At 40.6% G+C, this 24,405-nt stretch overlaps 2 protein-coding genes across 2 annotated transcripts; one reads left to right on the top strand and one right to left on the bottom strand.

Annotated features, from left to right (window-relative positions):
* Window positions 1-218: 218 nt before the first annotated feature.
* On the bottom strand, window positions 219-1,800 carry LOC109827951 (pentatricopeptide repeat-containing protein At2g32630-like). The gene is made up of 2 exons (XM_020394979.1): window positions 1,498-1,800; window positions 219-1,345 (listed from the first exon to the last, which is right to left on the bottom strand). Exons 1-2 carry the CDS (start codon window positions 1,783-1,785, stop codon window positions 386-388), a joined length of 1,248 nt encoding a protein of 415 aa, XP_020250568.1. The 5' UTR covers window positions 1,786-1,800; the 3' UTR covers window positions 219-385.
* Window positions 1,801-20,689: 18,889 nt separating this feature from the next.
* Window positions 20,690-22,677, top strand: LOC109827949 (nudix hydrolase 26, chloroplastic-like). The gene is made up of 6 exons (XM_020394976.1): window positions 20,690-20,811; window positions 20,981-21,017; window positions 21,097-21,147; window positions 21,261-21,353; window positions 21,596-21,671; window positions 22,297-22,677. Exons 1-5 carry the CDS (start codon window positions 20,690-20,692, stop codon window positions 21,650-21,652), a joined length of 360 nt encoding a protein of 119 aa, XP_020250565.1. The 3' UTR covers window positions 21,653-21,671; window positions 22,297-22,677.
* The last annotated feature ends 1,728 nt before the right edge of the window (window positions 22,678-24,405 follow it).

Below are 24,405 nucleotides of genomic sequence, written 5' to 3'. Positions count from 1 at the left end.
AATCTCAGAGAGATAAAACCCTAGTTTGAGAGCTTGTATTTTTTTCTTCAATTAATCAAAAGAATTGTGTGGTGTGGCTCCCGAGGAGGTAGGCACGTTGCTGAACCTCGTTAAATCTGTGTGTTCGTCTCATTTATTATTCCTGCAAGTTTTGATCTTTATTTGTGGTGAATTTTTATACTTTCCTACTTTCAACCCAAGGTCCAGAAGGGCAAGGGTTCGATTGATTGTTTCGAATCCCCAACAGAAAATAGATTCATTCATCTTTCCAATACTTCAAATGGAGAGTCAATTGGAGTCTACAAGAAAAAGATATTGACTAAAACAATCTAGGCCATGTTTAGAGAGTCTGAAATTGTAAAATTGGTCTCCTTTTGCTTCCGCATCACTCCCTTGTTTCTTCCTTAATCGTATGCAAACTCCCAACAAGAGAAGAATACACGGTGTCATCAGGACTCAACCCTGAATCAACCATCTCCTCATACAACCTAAACGCCTCCTCCGACCTCCCCTCCTTCGACAATCCTGATATAATCGCAGTGTAAGTCACCACGCTGGGGCCCACCCTCTTCCCCTTCATCTCCTCAAACAACTTCACAGCCACGTCCACCTTACCGTGGCAGCAATGCCCGTGCACCAGTGACGTGTACGTGTACAGATCAGGCTCCATCCCCTTCTTCTCCATCTCCTTCCTAAACCTCTCGGCCTCACGAATTTTACCTTTCTTACAGTACCCATCGATCATAACATTATATGTGGCGGGCCCTGGGCTCACCCCCTTGCTCTCCATGTCACGAAATATTCTCCTCGCTTCAACCATGTCGCCTTCTTTACAATAAATGTGGATAAGTGTAGTGTATGTTACCATATTTGGGGCTATTCCTTGCTCGACCATTTTGTTCAAGACAATTTTTGCTTCATTACATCGATCTACGTTGAACAATCCGTGAGCTATCGTGTTGCAAGTGAAAGCGTCAAGTTTTAACCCATTCTTTTCCATGGTCTCCTGCAGTTTTAGTACTTTGTCGAGGTTTCCTTTCTTGCAGTATCCGTGGATCAAACTGTTGAAAATTATGAGGTTCAATTTGAGTCCTTTCTTCTGCAATTCGTCAATCAACATCTCGGCGGCGTACATTTGACCATGCTTAGCGAGTCCATCAATTAAAATGCCGTATGTTCGCTCATTAGGTTGAAGTCCCTTGTTGACGCACTCATCAAATAGGGCAAATGCTTGCTTCATCTTATTTGCCCTGCAGTACATTTTGATCATTGTTGTGTATAACCAGACATCGGCGGCTAGTCCCTTATCTCTTGCCATATGAAATGCTTTCTCTGCTCGATCAATGTCTCCGGACTTCGAGCATGCATCAATAGGGCAAATGCTTGCTTCATCTTATTTGCCCTGCAGTACATTTTGATCATTGTTGTGTATAACCAGACATCGGCGGCTAGTCCCTTATCTCTTGCCATATGAAATGCTTTCTCTGCTCGATCAATGTCTCCGGACTTCGAGCATGCATCCACTATGAGTGTATACGTCCTGATGCTTTGACCGATACCCTTCTCATCAATCTCACTCAATATCAAATCCACCGAACTCGTGTCCCCTTTCTCCAAATATGCCTTGACAAGGGAATTATATGAGGCGATATTCGCCGCCCACCCTCTCTCGCACAATTCATCGAGCAGCCGGCGTGCAACGTCAACGTCCCCATTTTTGCAGAGCCCATCCACAACAATGGCGGTGGCATAGACCGAGACATCAACGGCCTTAGATTCGAGCATTCTGCGGAAGAACGAGGCTTGTGCCCCCGGCACACCACCGCCGTAGTGTCTGGCGGCGGCAGGGCCTGGAGGCAGACGGTGCAGGATCGGCAGTCTGCGCTGTCAAAGGTGTCGGACGATGACGTCGAAGGTTCGACGAGCGAGTCGGTGAGGCCGGTCGAGTGACGCGGAATGAGCAACATAGCGGCTTTGAGGGGCTGCGCCGCAGGAGGAGCAGGCGGAGATGAGGGAGGGACACGTGTTGGGGCTTTGCTGGGTTGACGAGGAATAGGGGGTTTGCGCGAGGAGACTTGCGGCGGCGGAGGAGCGGGTGACTCGGTCTGAGGGGTCGGTGGGGCCGGCGGGTTGCGGCGTGGGTTCTTTCATTTGGGTGTGAAGACTTGGGATGAGGAAGTAGATGATGATGATGATGTTGTTGTTGTTGTGAGAGGTTGAGAGAGTTTGAGGAGCGGGAGAAGAGATTTTGGAGGGAGTTTTGGTCGAAGCATTTTGGTTGCTATTGATATGAATTTGGAGGGAAATGGAGAGAGAGGATCGACCTAAAGAACAGGGAACTTTGGCGAAGATCGTTGTATGTTACTGGGTTCAGGCTCCGGTCCCCGGTACAGATCCTATGTGGACCCACTGTAAATTCCTAGGGTGTTTTTCAATATTAGTAAAACCATTCATATTTCGGATCTAGTCCCACAAATTTTAAAGTGTTCTAAGATTGATCCCCCAAATCTTCATATTTCGAACTTAGACCCCAAATCTGTTAAATGTTTTGAAAATGGTCCCCCAACTACTTTGTGCTAACAAGTGGGACTAATTTCAAAACACTTAAAAGATTTGGAAGACCAATTTCGAAATATGGCATCTCTAGGACTAATTTAGAAATGCTTAAGAATTTAGGGATCTAATTTAGAATATGAAGATCGAGTGACTAATTTTAAAATATGAAGGATTGTTGGACTAATATAAAAAACACTTCAAAACTTTGGAGGATATCACGCAAAGCAAAGCGGATTTATAGTTTCTAAAGAGTGATATCATCATTATATAAGTAACACTTTAAAAAAAAGTCACAATTGTCTACGATGAGGTTTTATATTTTGAGAAAGGTATATAATCGTATCTTTTATAACTTTAAAATATATATTTTTCTCAATATATGTAACTAAGCAATCATTAAGCAAACTATCACCATAAAATTTGAAGCGGAATTGCTTAAATTAAAGAGAAAATTGCTTCCAGCCCCCAAAATAACCCAAAACGTGCTCTGCCCCCCCAAGACTTTTTCAACGTGCCTTTTACCCCCAAAACCGCCCCCGATTTTCTTCCAGCCCCCAAAACGAATCCCCAGGCCTAACTCCGTTTAAACCCCGCTCGAAATGCCCAAAATACCCTTACGTTTAAAATTCCCCGTTATGAGTTACCTCCTCGTCCGTACCCTGTCATCTCTCTCTTCTGCAAGCAAACCGACTCCAGAAACCCAATTCAAAACCCTAGCCCTAAATCAACCGACCCCAACGCAAACTGAATCAAAGCAAAGGGATCAAAATGGGCGACGATTCAACCCCCAAAGCCAACCTCAATGCCGACCACAACGAAAGCGATGATGCCCAGCGGTTCGAAATCTCAGAAAGAGCCCATACAACTGCAGTGCGGGCTGAATCTGAAGCTCGAGCTGCGATTGGTGATGCTCTAGAGGACATCGCAACCAGCCATTCTCATCCCAGAAGGTCGCCTCAAAATTTAAGTGTAGGCCCACGCGAAGGTCTAGAGGGCAGCACCAGCACCACCGGCGCGTCCAACGATGCCACTAGAGCGCTCCTTGGTCTACAGAGAGGAGAAAAAGAGAAGCACGTGGCAGCACCCAAAAGGTAATTTTTACCGCAAGTTTTATGTTGTTAAGGTTATGGTTTGATTGATAATGCTCTTAGTCTGGTGGGAAGGTCTAAAATTACGGTGTCTGTTAGCTGTTGAGGTTACTGTTAACATGCAAGGTCTATGCTTTTATTGTTGAGGTTGTGTTTGGTTGTTGAGGTTAGGCTTTGGTTGTTAAGATTAGGTTTTGGTTGATAAGGTTGTGGGGTTGTTGTTAAGGTTGTTGGTTACTGCCTTTATTGTTGAGGTTAATGTTTAGTTGTTGAGGTTAGGCTTTTGTTGTTAAGGTTAGGTTTTTGTTGTTAAGGTTATGGGGTTGTTGTTAAGGTTGTTGGTTTACCCACAAATTTACAGCATAGTTGTTATGTTTACTGATTATACTCAAAAATGCTCTCGTCTTGTGTTTTTGTTTTGTAGAAAAAGGGCAAAGCTAGCTATTACGTTGCGGCCCACCGCCAGCTTCGGTGCCTATCACGACTTCATGCAGAATTTGGTGACGCGTATGGGGCCAAGGCATTTTGCGGCCTACGAAGATAGTGTATTCAGACACTACGTCCAATTTGGCCCACCTGGTGTCGATCTTCCCACATTTGAGCACATTTTGAGTCAGTGGGACAAGAAGAGCAAAAAATTCGTCTTCACCAATAGGAATGATGGAGAAGAGATCACAAGCTCATTCAACCTTGAGTGGGTAATGGAGCATACATGGTTCTCCAATGAGGGGCTTCATGTTGACCACAATCGGGACAGGAAAAATAGGATTTGGTCCAGGTTTTTTGACAAACCAAAGGCGGGTGGTTCCAGCAGTATAGCTCCCCCCAAAGGAGGCCCCACCAGACGCAATGTGGAGGACCTGCTCTTGAAGCTGGTACTATCTTCTGATCGCTGAGATGTGAAGGACTTTGTCCTGCTACAGATCCTCTATCAGCTGAGCATGATTTGGTGTCCAAGCAGTGTTTCCGGCGTTCCTAGGCATTTATTCAAGTACGTCGACAGCATCGAACAGGTCAACAACACTGCTTGGGGGACCTATATATTCAGTGAGACATCTGACGCGATAGAGAGGGCACTGAAGGGTCCTGAGCCAGGGAAGACGACATTATATCTGCAAGGGTGTACCCCTCTAGTTTGTGTAAGTAATCATGTTTTTTACTGATTGTGAAGGTTAGGGTTTAGTTGTTAATGTTACAGTTTCGTTGTCAAAGTTACGGTTTGGTTGTTAATATTACGGTTTGGTTGTTAAGGTTACATTTTTATTGTTAGGGTTACTTATTAATTGTTACGGATGAAGGTGTTTGTTAAGTTTTTATTTCTCTAATGTGCAGTTGTGGTATTATGAACTCACCGGCATCAAGAAGCCAGCACTTGGTTGTACGGTGAGGCCTCCCCTGACAAATTGGGTGAGACTTGGGGACGTTGCTGGTTCTTTGAGATTGGACACTGTTGTTGCGAAAGCAATCAAAGCTACGATAAAGCTTCCACAGCAACATGGACAACTTCAAAGAATCGAGGGAGGTTTTTGGGGGAAGGAGCAGGGGATAGAGAAAGAGAAGAGGAGAGAGAGAGAGAGAGAAGAGGAGGATTAAGGGTCCGGCTGCAGTAGACGCCGGCAGGGCTCGTGGCCCAATAGACCTTCTTCACAAGAAGAAGAGGAGAGAAGAAGATGACGACATCCCAATTGATGCACTTGTAAGAACTTAGCAATCGTGGATTTCATTTGTTTTTGAATTAATTAATCCTTTTAATAATACTCTACCTGTCCATTGCATATGTGATGCCACAGGATATTGATGAAGACGCCGAGCATCCAAATGATGCAGTTGAGCAAACGGAATGGCCTCAGCAAGTTATCTACTGGAAGAGCATCGCGGCAATGAACGAAGCATTACGTCGCGAGAACGAGAATAAATTCAAGGGTATGATTGCTGCAGACCGTGTAAAGATAAGTGCTCTTTCTGTGAAGGTGGCTAAGCTGTCTGCTCAAAATAAAAGACTGAGAGAGGAACTAAGTGAAGCACGATCCGGAACCCTCTCTGTATACAAGGATAAGAGCCCTACAGGATTGGTGTCCAGCTCATTGATGGAGCCGCAAACTTGTACAGGTTAGATATGGCTTGCAATTACGTTTGCGTGTTATAGTTAAAAATTGATTGATAAGTATATGGATTTATTGTTAAGGTTAAGAATGTATTGTTAACTTTACTGATCTAATGTTAAGGTTAGGGATTTATTGTTAAGGTTAAGAATGTATTGTTAACTTTACGTATCTAATGTTAAGGTCAGGGATTTATTGCCAAGGTTGGAGATTGATTGTTAAGTATCTTGGTTAGTTTTAAGGTTATGTAACTGATGCTATGTTTTTTTTGACAATGAAGTACCTAAGCTCATTTGTGTTTATTTTTTGAATCAGACACTCCAGGCACCGTGGGTGGCATTGATGTACAGTACGAGGGGGATGTCAATAAATCATTATTATTTGATGAAGCTAATAAGGAGAGCGAGGCCCCTCCAACAGGGAGGGCCTCTCCACAACCATTGTTTTCTGATATCCACAAGGAGAGTGAAGATGCTCCGCCAGGAGAATTACCTCCACCAGAGGCATCTGCTGTTGACAAGGCTCTTGAGGCAGAAATAAACAAGGGAGAGAAGGTGTCCCCCCAGCGAAGGAGCTACTAACTTGTACAAGTTAGCTTGCTTTTGTACTATATGTTAGAGATTGGTTGTTATGTCTACGTATTGGTTGTTAAGCTTTTTATTGTTTATACTCTGAATATTATCAGAAACAGGCACTCAACGCGAGGGCACTGGAAGGGAAATAACGCCGGCGGTTGAAGTCCCTTCTGCAGGTGATGGGGAGACGCAAACTTGTATAGGTTAGCAACTTTTTCACCATGTGTTTAGGCATCAGTTGTTAGGTTTACTATGGAATTGTTAAGTTTAGATAGAAGGGGCTATGTTTTCTTAATATTTATACTTCGAATGAGTTGTTTGGAATCAGACACTCTGCGGGAGGACACTGGGATGGAAATAAAGCAATCAGAGAATGCCCCTCCACCAGCAATAGAGACATCAACTGATGACGAAGATGCTCCTATTGTGTTTTTAAGGGCTTTGAATAAGAGAAAGAGGGGTGCAACGGGGGTACGCGGGAAGGTGGCCGCTGCTGCACCCCCTAAACGAAAGAGATGCAAAAGATCGGTGAAGCCTTCCAAGTGGGTAGTCACCCCTTACACTGAAGGGAAGAAGAAGAAAGAAAAAGACAACATAGGGGACAAGGCTATAATAGAAGTGGCTGGGGAGGAGGAAGCGCGGGTGCAGGAAAAGGTAGCAGAGTTGGCTCTTGCTCGGCTACAAAGTGACCCCCACTCTATCTGGGAAAAACACATGAGTTCCCCTATGAGTTCAGAAGAAGAAATGTACAGGAATAAGCTGAACGAGGGGATTCCCTTTCCAGCAGGCTTCGTCATCAAGTTTTTGGGCGACAAGGACACATTTGTACATAACTATAAGGTGTCAGCAGATGTTGCCGCGCTACTGACGGAAGAGGAGCAAAAAGCTCTTAACCATTTTTGCATTTGTAGATGTAACAAGTAAGTATTCACCTCACATCTCAAGTATACGTTTGTTGTTTAGTTTACGGGTTTGTTGTTATGGTTACCGGTTTTTTTGTTATGGTTATTGATTTGTTGTTTAGGTTAAGGGTTTTTTGTTATAGTTATTGATTTGTTGTTAAGGTTAAGTGGTAGTTGTTAAGGATACGTGTTTGATGTTAAGGTTACGTGTTTGTTGTTATGGTTACGGATTTTTTGTTATGGTTATTGATTTGTTGTTTAGGTTAAGGGTTTTTCGTTATAGCTATTGAATTGTTGTTAAGGTTGTGTGATAGTTGTTAAGGATACGGGTTTGATGTTAAGGTTACGGGTTTTCTTGTTATGGTTACGGGTTTTTTTGTTATGGTTATTGATTTGTTGTTTAGGTTAAGGGTTTTTCGTTATAGTTATTGAATTGTTGTTTAAGTTGCGTGGTGTTGTTAAGGATTCAGGTTTGATGTATGTTCACGGGTGCTTAAGGCTTATGGTAGTTGTTAAGGATAAGTGTTTGATGTTAAGGTTACGTGTTTGTTGTTATGGTTACGGGTTTTTTGTTATGGTTATTGATTTGTTGTTTAGGTTAAGGGTTTTTCGTTATAGCTATTGAATTGTTGTTAAGGTTACGTAATAGTTGTTAAGGATACGGGTTTGATGTTAAGGTTACTGGTTTGATGTTATGGTTACGGGTTCTTTGTTATGATTATTGATTTGTTGTTTAGGTTAAGTGTTTTTCGTTATAGTTATTGATTTGTTCTTGCTGCTAACTGTTAGTTGCTAACTATAATTTTTGTTTTGTCCCTGTTTGTAGTTTTATTAAAGCGTACGACGGATCAACAGGGTCTATTAGCCGGTTTGAGATCCTCAATATATTACGCGGTGGGCGACTGGATGATGCAGTAAGATTTTTGATTGGTATTTATTCATTAGCATATTTAACAATACTATTATTAATTAATTGTTGCCAACTTATGATAGATTGTTGATACGCTGCTTGATTTATGTGCTCAAAATCGTCAAAGCCTTCAACTACATTAAAGCTGGCTTCAATGAGAACCAATTGCGCAGCGTATTCGACCCAATCAAAGTTCCATGCGAGGAGCAAAAGGGATCGTAAGTTTGCCGGAACCCTTGTTGGAATTTAATGTTGGAAACTGGTTGTTAAGGTTACGAATATGTTGTTAACGTTTTGATTGATAGCAACAGTGGTCTCAATGCTTCCTTGTTTTTGTGTGCTGGTATGACTGTGGGATCTATGTCCACCAGTTCGTACAAGCGATTATCGAAGGTAGAGATGTCCTGCACGTCACGCCCGTAGAGCATAACACATGGGTGGTTCGTGCGAAGCTAGTAGCGTACATACTGATTGAAGGCAGGAAGAGGAAAAAAGAGGTGGGAAAACTTGACGATGATGACGTTGAGATGTAGATTCTTTGTAAATGATATATTATAATTCTTTATTGTTAATAACAATATACATGTAAATATTATAAGGTAAATATAAAGAAAATACATGTAAATATTATAAGGCTAATATCAAGGGGTAACATTAACAGTAAACCCATGAGTTCAACAACAAAACCGTAACCTCAATAACAAATAGCAAAGCTTAACAACATCGCTACATTCTGCTAATGTGTGCTTCAAATGCAACCAAACTAAATTTGAAAAGATTTCTGTATTTGACCGCCAATAGTTTACGATATGCCAGATCCCCAAGGGATAACATTAACAACAAACCCATGAGTTCAACAACAAAACTGTAACCTCACCAACAAACAGCAAAGCTTAACAACATCGCTACATTCTGCTAATGTGTGCTTCAAATGCAACCAAACTAAATTTGAAAAGATTTCTGTATTTGACCGCCAATAGTTTATGATATGCCAGATCCCCAAGGGATAACATTAACAACAAACCCATGAGTTCAACAACAAACAGCAAAGCTTAACAACATCGCAAGATTCTGCTAACTTGTGCTTCAAATGCAACCAAACTAAATTTGAAAAGATTTTTGTAAATGATATATTACAATTCTTTGTTGTTAATAACAATATACATGTAACTATTATAAGGTTATTATCAAGGGATAACATTAACAACAACCCACGAGTTCAACAACAAAACCGTAACCTCACCAACAAACAGCAAAGCTTAACAACATCGCTACATTCTGCTAACTTGTGCTTCAAATGCAACCAAACTAAATTTGAAAAGATTTCTGTATTTGTCTGCCAATAGTTTACGATATGCCAGATCCAAAAGGGATAACATTAACAACAAACTCATGAGTTCAACAACAAAACCATAACCTCACCAACAAACAGCAAAGCTTAACAACATCGCTACATTCTGCTAACTTGTGCTTCAAATGCAACCAAACTAAATTTGAAAAGATTTCTGTATTTGACCGCCAATAGTTTACGATATGCCAGATCCCCAAGGGATAACATTAACAACAAACCCATGAGTTCAACAACAAAACCGTAACCTCACCAACAAACAGCAAAGCTTAACAACATCGCTACATTCTGCTAACTTGTGCTTCAAATGCAACCAAACTAAATTTGAAAAGATTTCTGTATTTGACCGCCAATAGTTTACGATATGCCAGATCCCTAAGGGATAACATTAACAACAAACCTATGAGTTCAATAACAAACAGCAAAGCTTAACAACATCGCAAGATTCTGCTAACTTGTGCTTCAAATGCAACCAAACTAAATCTGAAAAAGGGATAACATTAACAACAAACCCATGAGTTCAACAACAAAACCGTAACCTCATCAACAAACACAAAAGCTTAACAACACACTACATTAGCAGAATCATATTAATAGGTAGTTAACAGAGCGTATCATCATCAAGTTAAGCAAAATATTTGGTAATTTACAATTAATGATAACCTAGGGGCCGACTGCTCCTCCCCCGCTCCCCTTGCTCGAAGCGCGATCGTGGGAGGAACCCCTATCGCGAGGAAGGGTGGACAGCCCAACACCTTGGGCCTGGAGAAATCGTTGCCAGAGCTCTTTCTCCACCGTCATTTGTCTGCCGTCCCAAGACACTTCAATCAATTCAGGGTCGGCGCGGGAAGGCTGCGGTTGCTGGATTTGAGGTTGGTCAATGGACATGTCGATGGGACCTTGCTCATTGTTTGCCTGCTGCTCACGGTCTCCACCTACAAGCTGAGTGACGACGAAACCTTCCATCAGACGAAGGTCCATGGGAGAGGTGTAACGAAACCTAATCCTCTTAGGGATATCCGAATATTCCCTAATCTCTAACAGCACTCTGCAGTCTCTGAAGTTTGTCTTCGTGGTAACGTCAACGGAGCAGTACACGCATTGGCCGATGCCCTCGAACAGTGATTGGAGGAACTCCCACTCCTAGAGGTGGTAGGGGAGATTGAAGAGGTGGACCCACGTAAACATGGGGTACGGTAATGCTCTTAGCCTGAGGTCCTCCTGCCAAAGCCTGAATCTGCCCACGAAGGACCCAAGATTTACAGGACTGAGCTCGACGGCCTGATCTAGTAGCTCATCAGAGGGGAATTTAACCATGAACCTATTTATAGATACCAGCTTGATCTCATAGGTCCAATCCCAGACGTCGAAGCGATACCCTAGCATCTCTCTGAGCTCGTCCAAAGATGGCAGACCCACCTCAATAGTGAGGAGAGCGAATGTAGAAAGCTCCTGAATGTTGCGGTCTCATAGGGCCAATCCCAGACGTTGAAGCGATACCCTAGCATCTCTCTGAGCTCCTCCAAAGATGGCAGACCCACCTCAATAGTGAGGAGAGCGAATGTAGAAAGCTCCTGAATGTTGCTGGCGACGTTATCTGGAACGGGGAGCAAACGTGGGGAGGCGTTTGCTACAAGACCATGAGGGCAATCCCGGGAGATATGCCCCGAGCCATGGCAATGTATACACGCGCTATCATCATCGTGAGACATGATCCTTCTGGTTTCGAAACGAAGATCGTGTAGTTGTTAATGAGGCTGGGATGGGGAGAAAATGGCGGTGATGGGAAGATTGATGGCTTCGTCGAAAGGTCTTGTCATGGATACAGGGGAAGGGATGAGGGTTAATTAAAGCGTGGTGGCTGGGAATTGGAAACATAATCTACTATGGACGCATTTAATACAGAGAGAAACCCACTAACTTTTTCCTTGATCACCTCTGCAACTAAAAGGCTAAAGTTGACAAGAGAGCGCTAACCTTGGCTAACAATCCATAAGCTTGACAACAGAGCGCTAACCTTAGCAACCTATCCATAACCTTGACAAACAGTACATAACTTTGATAACCAGACCATGATCTTTCCAAAAAAACCATAAGCTCAACAATACAACCTTGTATAATGCCACGTCCTTCTTTACAGTCATGCTACAGCCTTAACAACCAAAAAATTAGCTTATAACAGACAAATAAGCCTAAAAACAGAGCTAAACGTTACAACGGGGAGCTAACGTTAGCTAACATTCCATAGTTTCGACAACAGATAGCTAACCTTAACAGCCAATGTATAAGCTTGACAGCAGAGAGCTAACCTTAACAACACACTACTAACCCTATTAATAACCAACCCATAAGCTTGACAACCATCACATAACCTTGACAGCCAGTCCACGATCTTAACAACAAAACCATAAGCTCAACAATTCAACCCCGTGATCTTCTCAACCAATAAGCCTAACAACAGAGCTAAACGTTACAACAAGGAGCTAATGTTAGCTACGATTCCACAAGTTTAACAACAGATAGCTAACCTTAGCAACAAATACATAAGCTTGACAACAGAGAGCTAACTTTAACAACCAATCAATAAGCTTGACAACAGGTCGTTAAGCTTAGCAAACAATCCATAAAATTAACAACCAATAAATAACCATTTCAGCCAGTACTTATTTAACAACAAAACAATAAGCTCAACAATATAACAATGTATCCTAACACGTCTTTACAATCTTGCTTACAACCCTACCAAAAAAAAGCTTAACAGCCACGCAGTGATCTTAACAAAACACTGAACTTTGTATTTGACAACCTTGTATCAGCCACGTCCTTCTTTACCGTCATTCTTAACATAGAAAAAATAAGCTTATCAACAATCCCGTGATCTTCTCAACAATTCCCTAAGTTCAACAATTCCCATGTGATTCACGCATGACCAATAAATAAACCAAACAACAGAGCTAAACGCCGCAACAACAAGGTGCTAACCTTAGCAACCATCCCATAAGCTTGGCAACAGAGCGCTAACATTAGCAACCAATATATAAGCTTGTAAATACAACGCCAAACTTCACAATAAACACGTAAACTTAACAAAACACCAATAAAGGTGACAGCGAGTCCATAATATTTCTTGATAAATCGTTAAACTTTAACAAAACACCCTGTAGCAAAAAATAATTTCCCTTACAATCATGCTACAACCTTAAACTAAACAAATAAGCTTGAATACACGATGACAACTGCATGAATTAGCATTGCCTCTGCTCTAAGTTCCATAACCGTGCGTGAATATAACTGGCTCCCTTCAATGATCTTGTACAATAACAAGATAGTTAAGATTGATAGGTACGTGGAATACAATCAATTCAGCTGGATCAATGTGTGAATCACCTAGGAAGGCATGCGAATGCTGATGGAGATAGTCTTCTGGCTTACGGTTACACTGTATAGCTATACAGTGTTAACGTAAGCCAGAGGACTATCTCCACCAGCATTCGCATGCCTTCCCATGTGATTCACGCATGACCCATCTGAATTGATTGTATTCCACGCACCTATCAATCTTAACTATCTTTTTATTGTACAAGCTCATTGAAAAGAGCCACATGCATTCACCCACAGCTAATGGAACTAAGAGCAAACACATAAGGGGATAACGTCTTCATCAGCGTGGGGGGTACCCAAGATCTTCATCGGTGTGCGCAAACCTCGTCGCCATGACCTTCATCGGCGTGAGGACTAGCGTTGATCTTTTGGTTTTAATGGCGAAAGGAGAAGTTGAAGGTTTTGGGGAGAGGGTAGCTTTTTTCAGATTAAATATAGAGGGTCAACAGAGAATAAATGGTAGGGGAGATCGAGGAAAGATTGCGCCGAAAAGGATACCTGCGCTATCTTGTAGCTGAACAGGCGAAGGGATGGTGATGTTGGCGCATGGAATGTGGGGATAGGTAGGTGTTCAGGTTATATTAACTCTCCTCCTTGGGAACTAGGAGGAACATTGAATGCAGTAGCAGAGAATATATGCCACTGACCGTGATAACCAAGCGCAAGTGAATAAACAGTAAGGGACCTCTCCACAAGAGGGCGCTAACCTTAACAACCAATACATAAGCTTGGCAACAGGTAGCTAACCTTAACAACCAGTCCATAAGCTTGACAACAGGGCTCTAAACTTAGCAACCAGTCCATAAGCTTGATAACCAGCACATAACCTTGAAAGCCAATCCACGATCTTTAATAACAAAACCATAATATGAACAATAAAACCTCATGATCTTCTTAACCCATAAGCCTAGCAACAGAGCTAAGCGTACAACAAGGTGCTAACGTTAGCCACCAATCCATAAGTTTAACAACAGAGATCTAACCTTAACAACCAATACATAAGCTTGGCAACAGAGCGCTAACCTTAACAACTAGTCCATAAGCTTGACGTCAGGACTCTAACCTTAGCAACCAGTCCATAAGCTTGACAACCAGCACATAACCTTGAAAGCCAATCCATGATCTTTAATAACAAAACCATAATATGTACAATACAACCCCGTGATCTTATTAACACATAAGCCTAGCAACAGAGCTAAGCGTTACAACAAGGTACTAATGTTAGCCACCATTCCATAAGTTTAACAACAGAGAGCTAACTTTAACAACCAATACATAAGCTTGGCAACAGAGCGCTAACCTTATCAACCAGTCCATAAGCTTGACAACAGGGCTCTAACCTTAGCAACCAGTCCATAAGCTTGACAACCAGCACATAACCTTGAAAGCCAATCCATGAACCATAATATCAACAATACAACCCTGTGATCTCCTTAACCCATAAGCCTAACAAGGAGCTAATGTTAGCCCCCATTCCATAAGTTTAACAACAGAGAGCTAACTTTAACAACCAATACATAGCTTGGCAACAGAGCACTAACCTTAACAACAGGGCGCTAAACTTAACAACCAATACATAAGCTTGACAATCAGCACATAACCTTGACAGCCAGTCAATGATCTTAACAACAAAACAATCCGTGTAAACTTGTACAACCATGTATCATACCACGTCTTTCTTTACAATCTTGCTTACAACTTTAACAATGAAAAAATAAGCTTAACAGCCACGCCGTGATCTTAAAATAGAAAAAATAAGCTTATCAACAACCCCGTGACCTTCTCAACAATTCCCTAAGTTCAACAAAACAATGAGGACTGATACAACCTTAATAACCAATAAATAAGCTTAACAACAGAGCTCTTAGCAACAACAAGGTGCTAACCTTAGCAACCATCCCATAAACCAATAAATAAGCTTAACAACAGAGCTCTTAGCAACAACAAGGTGCTAACCTTAGCAACCATCCCATAAGCTTGGCAACAGAGCGCTAACCTTAGCAACCATCCCATAAGCTTGGCAACAGAGCGCTAACCTTAGCAACCAATATATAAGCTTGTAAATACAAAGCCAAACTTCACAATAAACATGTAAACTTGACAAAACAAGCAATAAAGGTGACAGCGATTCCATAATATTTTTTTTAATAAATCGTTAAACTTAACAAAACAACCTGTAACAAAAAATAATTTCCCTTACAATCATGCTACAACCTTAAACTAAACAAATAAGCTTGAATACACGATGACTACTGCATGTATTAGCATTGCCTCTGCTCTAAGTTCCATAACCGTGCGTGAATATAACTGGCTCCCTTCAATGATCTTGTACAATAACAAGATAGTTAAGATTGATAGGTGCGTGGAATACAATCAATTCAGCTGGATCAATGTGTGAATCACCTAGGAAGGCATGCGATGCTGTTGTAGATAGTCCTCTGGCTTACGTTTACACTGTATAGCTATACAGTGTTAACGTAAGCCAGAGGACTATCTCCACCAGCATTCGCATGCCTTCCCATGTGATTCACGCATGACCCATCTGAATTGATTGTATTCCACGCACCTATCAATCTTAACTATCTTTTTATTGTACAAGCTCATTGAAAAGAGCCACATGCATTCACCCACAGCTAATGGAACTAAGAGCAAACACATAAGGGGATAACGTCTTCATCAGCGTGGGGGGTACCCAAGATCTTCATCGATGTGCACAAACCTCGTCGCCATGACCTTCATCGGCGTGAGGACTAGCGTTGATCTTCTGGTTTTATTGGCGAAAGGAGAACTTGAAGGTTTTGGGGAGAGGGTAGCTTTTTTCAGATTAAATATAGAGGGTCAACAGAGAATAAATGGTAGGGGAGATCGAGGAAAGATTGCGCCGAAAAGGATACCTGCGCTATCCTGTAGCTGAACAGGCGAAGGGATGGTGATGTTGCCGCGTGGAATGTGGGGATAGGTAGGTGTTCAGGTTATATTAACTCTCCTCCTTGGGAACTAGGAGGAACATTGAATGCAGTAGCAGAGAATATACGCCGCTGACCGTGATAACCAAGCGCAAGTGAATAAACAGTAAGGGACCTCTCCACAAGAGGGCGCTAACCTTAGCAACCAATACATAAGCTTGGCAACAGGGCGCTAACCTTAACAACCGGTCCATAAGCTTGACAACAAGGCTCTAACCTTAGCAACCAGTCCATAAGCTTGACAACCAGCACATAACCTTGAAAGCCAATCCATGATCTTTAATAACAAAACCATAATATGAACAATACAACCCCGTGATCTTCTTAACCCATAAGCCTAACAACAGAGCTAAGCGTTACAACAAGGTGCTAACCTTAGCCACCATTCCATAAGTTTAACAATAGAGAGCTAACTTTAACAACCAATACATAAGCTTCGCAACAGAGCACTAACCTTATCAACAGGGCGCTAAACTTAACAACCAATCCATAAGCTTGACAATCAGCACATAACCTTGACAGCCAGTCAATGATCTTAACAACAAAACAATAAGCTCAACAATACAACCATGTATCATGCCACGTCTTTCTTTACAATCTTGCTTACAACCTTAACAATGAAAAAATAATCTTGACAACCAGCACATAACCTTGAATGCAATCCATGATCTTTAATAACAAAACCATAATATGAACAATACAACCCCGTGATCTTCTTAACCCATAAGCCTAACAACAGAGCTAAGCGTTACAACAAGGTGCTAACCTTAGCCACCATTCCATAAGTTTAACAACAGAGAGCTAACTTTAACAACTCTCCTCCTTGGGAACTAGGAGAAACATTGAATGCAGTAGCAGAGAATATCCTTCGCTGACCGTGACAACCAAGCGCAAGTGAATAATAGTAAGAGACCTAACAGTAAACATAACATTCAATCGCTAAACCTAGCAACCAAATAATAACCTTAACATCAAAACCATAAACGTAACATTTGTAACGATATACTTGACAATAAATCCATGTGCATGACAATAAAACGCTAAACTATATAGGATCGTTCGAGTATAAGATTTCTTGGATTCTGACTGTATGATAGCATCAACCATTTAAATGCTAATAACCTTATCTATTCCCCATTGTCAATTCTCTAAGTTCCATAAACTATGCTTGAATATAAATGGCTTCCAGCGAAGAGCTTTCCAGCAGCCTATTAAGCTAACGGAAAGCTCTTTGGAGAAGGCCATTCCTATTCAAGCCCATCCGATGGAACTTTGAGATAATGACAATGGGGAATATATAAAGGTAATAATATTCAAAAAAGGTTGATGCTATCATATGGTCAGAACCCAGAAATATTGTAGAAGTCTTCATAAGCGTGAGGGCTAGCCGTGATCTTCTGGTTTATGAGATTGGAGAGGGGAGAGCTTAGGATGATCGAGAAAATAGTAAGGAGAAGTAGAATGGCGGTGATGGGAAGATAAAGAAGATTTAAAGGTGAGGAGAAATGTTATATAGTTCGATTCTGTATTGGAACAATCCAAGGGATGGTGATATTACTCTACTGCCTTGGGAACTATGAAATGCATTGAATGCAGTCAAATCAAAAATATCTCGGTAACCTTGACAGCCAATTGCAAGTGAATAATAGTAACCTAAACAACAAACAAATAAAACTAACAACAAAGAGCAGGTGGATAACATGTGTATAACAGTAAACTTAACATTCAATCGATAAACATATCAACCAATCAAAAACTTCAACATTAAAGTGATAAACTTGACAACCAAATAATAACATTAACAACCAAGTCAAAACTTCAACATTAAGGTGATAAATTTGACAACCAAGTAATAACCTTAACAACCAAGCCAAAACTTCAAAATTAAAGTGATAAAATTGAAAACCAAGTAATAACCTTAACAGCCAAGCCATAAAACCTAACAATTTTAACGATATACTTGACAATTTTAACAATCGGTGATATTGACAGCAAAGAGCAGGTTGGTAACAGGTGTATAACAGTAAACTTAACATACAATCGATAAACATATCAACCAAGTCAAAACTTCTACATTAAAGTGATAAACTTAACAACCAAGTAATAACCTAAACAACCAAGTCAAAACTTTAACATTAAAGTGATAAACTTGACAACCAAGTAATAACCTTAACAACCAAGTCAAAACTTCAACATTAAAGTGATAAACTTGACAACCAAGTAATAACCTTAACAACCAAGCCAAAACTTCAACATTAAAGTGATAAACTTGACAACCAAGTAATAACCTTAACAACCAAGCCAAAACTTCAACATTAAAGTGATAAAATTGAAAACCACGTAATAACCTTAGCAGCCAAGCCATAACCTTCTCACTTGTAATGATATACCTGACAACAAATTCATATACATGACAATAAAACGCTAAACTATATAGGCTCGTTACAGCTTGCACGATTGTGACCCTCCATGTTGCATCGAGAGCACTTAACAGGTCGGGTGTTCAGCGACCTGTTGTTTATTCGTCTAGTGCATGGTCTGCCACGTCTTTTTTTGGTGAGAGGAGGCTTCAACACTCGCTCTTCTGGCGGTACAAAGCGCTTCTCGTAATCTGGGATGAGATAGATGATCGGTACATAGCTTGCTCTGAATGCGTCAACAGTCATGTACCAATCGTAATATTGATAAATTTCTCGTCCCATCCATGAAATTGCAGCGCACGCATGTTTGCAGGGAATGCGAAGGATGTCCCAGGACCTGCAAGAACAAGTCCGATTCTTCAAATCTACGCGGCAAGTTTTATTAGACTCGACCTCCACAATATCTTACGTCGAATGTTTAATTGCCAAGCAGCTACCATGCTGAATGTTATCACTCAGCACCATCTCCGCTTCCGGGCATAAGTATCCAGACCATTTCTGACCCAATAGCCTCCTTTCATGCATGCGCTCCATTATTTTCTTCCGTATGGTCTCAACCAAAGGTAAGATTCGCAACAATCGTGCCTTTCTTATCCAGCTGTTGAAGGACTCAGCAACGTTTGAAGTAACATGGCCATACCTTAACAACAAAACACTAACATTAACAATAAAACCATAAACTAAACATTAAAGGCCTAACCTTAACAACAAATATCCTAAACTTAACAGCAAAACCCTAGCAGAATAACTCTAACCATAACAATAAAAATTTAACCTTAACAGAAAACTGTAGGATAACTCTAACCTAAACAACTATAACAGTGCTGTAACAAAATAACGTTGGGACCAAGCTATCTTACCTTATACCAGGAAAATGCGCGTTTGCCCATCTCTCCGGGGAGTATTCCATTACAGTGACATAAGCCCTGTGATCGATCGCTGCCAATTCTTTCATGTCATTATCCCATTCAGATATTGTGAACTTATAAGCCGCAGATTGTAACAGCTCGCCCAACGTAGTCGCGATATTTGCCTTGTGCCCAAAATCCTTCATCTTTTTTTTGAAATTCTCGACTAGATGCAGAACACACCTTGAATGGAATGCATCTGGAAAGAATTCCTCGACTGCTGCCCTGATACCCTTGTCGGCGTCTGAAATCATTACCAGTCGATGTGGAGGTTGGTAAGGATTTTCCCTATCATACAGTAACGTCCATAATCCTTGTAAGAACCATTTCCAGTTAACCTCATTCTCTTGGTCGCATACGCAATAAGCTAGGGGAAATATTCCCTGGTTGCCGTCATACCCAGTAGCGCTAAGTAGTATGCCTCTGTAACGATCTTTAATAAATGTTCCATCCAAAAACAATAGAGGCCTACACCCAGCAATGAACCCTTCAATACAGGCATTATAACTAATAAACAATCGCCTGAACCTCCCGTCATCAGCATCAATAACAACACGACTCCCTGGATTAGTTGCATGCACCATGGATTCATACCTGCATGAATATAACAACAAAGCAGTACATTTAGCGAAGGATTCATAACCATAACGAATGATCTTCAAACTTCACGACCAACACGTATACTTAACAACGAACCAATAACTTTAACAACTAATACGTATAGTTAGCAACCAAAACGTAAGCAGTAGATTTAGCAAAGGATTCATAACCATAACAACTGATCTTCAAACTTCACAACCAACACATACACTTAGCGACGAACCAATAACTTTAACAACTAATACGTATAGTTAGCAACGAAAATGTAACCAGTAGATTTAGCAACGTATTCATAACCATAACAACCGATCTTCAAACTTCACAACCAACCCGTATACTTAACGTCGAGCCACCAACTTTAACAACTACTACGTATAGTTAGCAACCAAAATGTAAGAGTAATTTCAGAAGAATAAAAAAGATAAGGACCATCTCAGTGAATTGTAAGCCTCATCATCGTCACCGAACAGGTCCTGTTGAGCTGTCTCCTTGCTCCACCACGCTTTACTGTAGTTAATCTTGATGCTAAAATTAGAGAACATGTCGTTCTTGATATCGACCGCATGAAGATCTGGCCTAACCTTCAAAATAGCTTGTATTTGGCTAGCAATGAACTTCCTTGATGCCCTTGAGTTGCCAGCATTTGCTCCATGTTGACCGTAGGTGTGGGTAGACTCGAAATTCTTTATGGACATGATAGATGAATTTCTGAGTGGGGAAGCAAACAACATCCAAGGGCAACCATGTGTGTGCTTGAATCGGCAATAGACTCTTATGCGTCTTTGTTCATTGTGGTAAAAATCATACTCGAACCGTTTAGCAATTGAATAGTATTGAAGTGCTAATCTAACTTCAGCAGCACTATCAAATTTCTGACCAACTTCACGTATGGAGGTGTGCCACTCAGTTGGGATCTTTGTTTGGTGATTAAGCATGTCTTCCAGCAGCATGATCGAGTCGCCGGTGGGGTTGTCATTAGGAATACGCTCATCATTACAGGTTTGGGTGAACGGGGTATCTGCGCACCGCGAATTTTCTGTCGGTATTGTCCTGAAGTATAAATCAAAATACATAGCCTTAGCAACGAACTGATAACCTTAACAACGAACTCATAAACGTAACAACCTACACATATCCTTAACAACTAACCCTTATACTTAAGGGCAGACTCGTGACCTTAACAACAAACGCATATACTTAACATCAAACACCATAACTTAGCAGAAATGTTGGAATTTGTCTCATTAAGTCCTCTAATAAGGTCAGTTAGGGTTTTAATTAGATCTAGGGTTTCTTTTATTTATAGGAGTTTAATTCGAATATTGAGGTTTTTTTTAAAGGGTTTTTCGGCATTGAGGCTTGATATCCCAGGCGCATGGCAAATGCCTCAGGTGATTGTGATTTCTCTAGGTGTCTGTACAAAATATTTTTATATACGATTAATCTTAAGAAAAGAATTAAAATTACCAATTTTATGTTTTTTTTGTGTGTATCTATTATCCAGGGCGGTGTAGATGAAGGGGAGGATCCAAGAGGTGCTGCAATTAGAGAATTGAGAGAAGAGACTGGAGTCACATCCGCCGAGATTCTTGATGAGGTTTGTTTGCTTGTAAATTAATCACAGATCAATAGAAAATGTAAACTATTATTATCATTGTTGTTGTTGTTGGATTCATGTAGTATCCTGTACTCAGTCATGTTTTCGGGGAAATGTGACAATGTGATTTGCTGCCAATTTTCTAAAGATAATAGAAAGGAACAGTGTGCCCATGGGATCAAGAATACTTATTTCTTTTCTTTAGATATATAATTGTAAGTATCTCATAATGCTTATCTCAGGCCTCATGGTCAAGTTCCGTTAAAAGAGATGAAAACAGACTGGCATGCTTGTCTTGACAACAAAATGGGATTCAAGGTGCGACTTTGACTTTTATATTATGTTAACAACTTTGTAGGTGTTGCTTTTTCTTTGTATCAGGGTTTGATAGATTATACTCTTGATGGTCACATTTAGTTTGTATATAAAGTAAATGATCAATGCAGTAAGTTCTCACTTGCAGAACTTCTAACATATGGTCTATCTTCCCTGGCTTCTGTGTGTGTGTGTGTGTGTTTGATGTTTTTCTTTTTTAGGGGGGGTGGGGGGGGCTTCTTAGGTGTCTGGTATCATCAATAACAAAGATATTATCAATGAAGTTGAAAATTATCTACTACCAAAGTATCAGAGCTCTAGACAATCATTAAAACTAAGGACATACACATGAAGCATAAAATCAGAAATCCTATTGTTATGTTCAAGCCAGAATTGTCATGCTCATACAAGGTATTTCCATTTTATAAGATGAGATTGTCATGTTATTTCTGACAGTCTGATATTCTCTTATCATGAATGAAAAATTGGAGAATTTCTTTTCTCTCATTTGATCTTCCATTATGAATGTTGACCTCCATCATGGAGTTCAAGTAATTTTACGGTCGCAATTGTTTTAATTGTGTCATTTGTAAAACGCTAAAATGAAAAGCTCCTTTTCCTTGACAAGCGTACCTTCTCCAGTCTCTGCTATCTGTAAAAAAATTGAAGACAAATGGAATTTCCCAGAAGTTCCTATGGAAGAAGACTAAAAGGTGAAAACTGCTTATGGAGGCAACTAGTTTAGTTCCATGTATCTTTTTGTTTCAGGAGCTTGTGATGTATTTACATGCCCTGAAATTATTTCTTTTTGTCTACAGTGAGTTATAAGCCCCCTCAAAAGTCTATGAGGATAAGGAGTTCAAGTCACTAATTTGGTTGGCTACTTTGCAACAAGAAGAGACCAGACACAGTACAATTTAGTTAAGTGCATATATTCCTCTGTGACATGGTTTCTTGAGCACACAAACTTCATTAATAATATCATTGTTTACAGATCAAAATGTAGGATGATAGTGTAGTTTCTTGAGCACACAAACTTCATTAATAATATCATTGTTTACAGATCAAAATGTAGGATGATAGTGTAAGATGTTTAGGATAGCAATTGAGGCTGAATAAAAAAATTAAGATGGACAAGTCTCTATATACTAAAAATAGGATAAGTAATAAGTACCTCTGTGAGAAATCAACGATAGCTTGCTTTAAGAACAAAATGAGGAGAATTGATTAAGATAGTCAAGAGACATGTACAACGATGATAAATGAATATGCTAATTAGAAGCAATAGCATAACAGGCTTGATACAGCTACAAAAACTGCATCACGCATAAACAAACATGGGTTAGACAGCGACCAGATGGATATGGTTATTGCTAATTTCCTCATATAATGTGCATTTATACCTTTCCTTGTGTACATATACTTGAGTTCATTTGCTTGCATATGCATGACACAATAAAAATACTTCGATATACTTGTCCTGAAACTTTTGGTTTATGGTGGCATGCTTGTCACGTGTTATTGGTAGATAATTCAGAAGAGATATATGATGGATGCATAATTAGCGTCCACATACACAGTACAATTTAGTTAATTGAATTTCGTTTGTGTTTTGTAGAATCTTGGTCCAACTGAACCTCCTTTACTTGTGACTCTCAATCCTCCCTGTACTCCTAGGCATACTAAACTTAAATGGAGGACACGCCATCCTGTTCCTTCAGTGGCAGCATCAAAAGCTTCACTTGAGCTTGAAAAAAATTCAGGGCAAAAGATGAGTAAATTCATGTAATCCCAATAAAACATTGTGAAACTATAGTACTTTCACCTAATGTATGGTTTTTGCTTAAACTGTGCAGGTTGCTAGAAGGAGGAGGTACAAGTTTTGTTTTTGAAGGAATCAACACGAAAAGTCACATGGAATCCATCTTGAAAGTTCACACTCCTTTGTTCTACTGGAAGGTTTTCCCCCCTTTCTGTAATTTTTTTAAGTGACTTCTTGTATAAGTCCTCAATCATTTGGCATAAATCAGCAACAATTATGAATTTGCATCTGATATTAGTGTGGCAACTTACTAGCACTCGTCATGTTTACAGATTGCTACACAAGCTGATTTAGGACTTGAAGATGCATATGTAAATGGATACTTTTTGTACAATTTTTTTTTGGTGATTATAAACATCCCTGACGGGCATGCCGTCAAGGATGTTTATCCCTGACGGCATGCCCGTCAGGGATGTTATGCAAATCCCTGACGGGCATACCGTCAGGGATGTTTATCCCTGACGGCATTCCCGTCAGGGATGTTATGCACATCCCCGACGGGACGGCCGTCAGTGATATTTCAACATCCCTGACGGCGGGAACTGACGGCGGCCCGTCAGGGATGTTTCTTCCCTGACGGGACTTTTTCTGACGGCGTATTCTTGACGGGACGCCGTCAAGGATACATATCCCTGACGGGAAATTTGACATCCCTGACGGGAAAGCCCGTCAAGGATGCCTATTTTTCTACTAGTGTTGGGATCTTTGTTTGGTGATTAAGCATGTCTTCCAGCAGCATGATCGAGTCGCCGGTGGGGTTGTCATTAGGAATACACTCATCATTACAGGTTCGGGTGAACGTGGTATCTGCGCACCGCGAATTTTCTGTCAGTATTGTCCTGAAGTAGTAATAAAAATACATAGCCTTAGCGACGAACTGATAACCTTAACAACGAACTCATAAACGTAACAGCC

Source organism: Asparagus officinalis, unplaced genomic scaffold, assembly GCF_001876935.1.
Source record: "Asparagus officinalis unplaced genomic scaffold, Aspof.V1 AsparagusV1_Un573, whole genome shotgun sequence".
Taxonomy (NCBI): Eukaryota; Viridiplantae; Streptophyta; class Magnoliopsida; order Asparagales; family Asparagaceae; genus Asparagus; species Asparagus officinalis.
The sequence above is the reverse complement of the archived record's forward strand: the minus strand, read 5'-3'. Positions and strand labels throughout refer to the sequence as shown.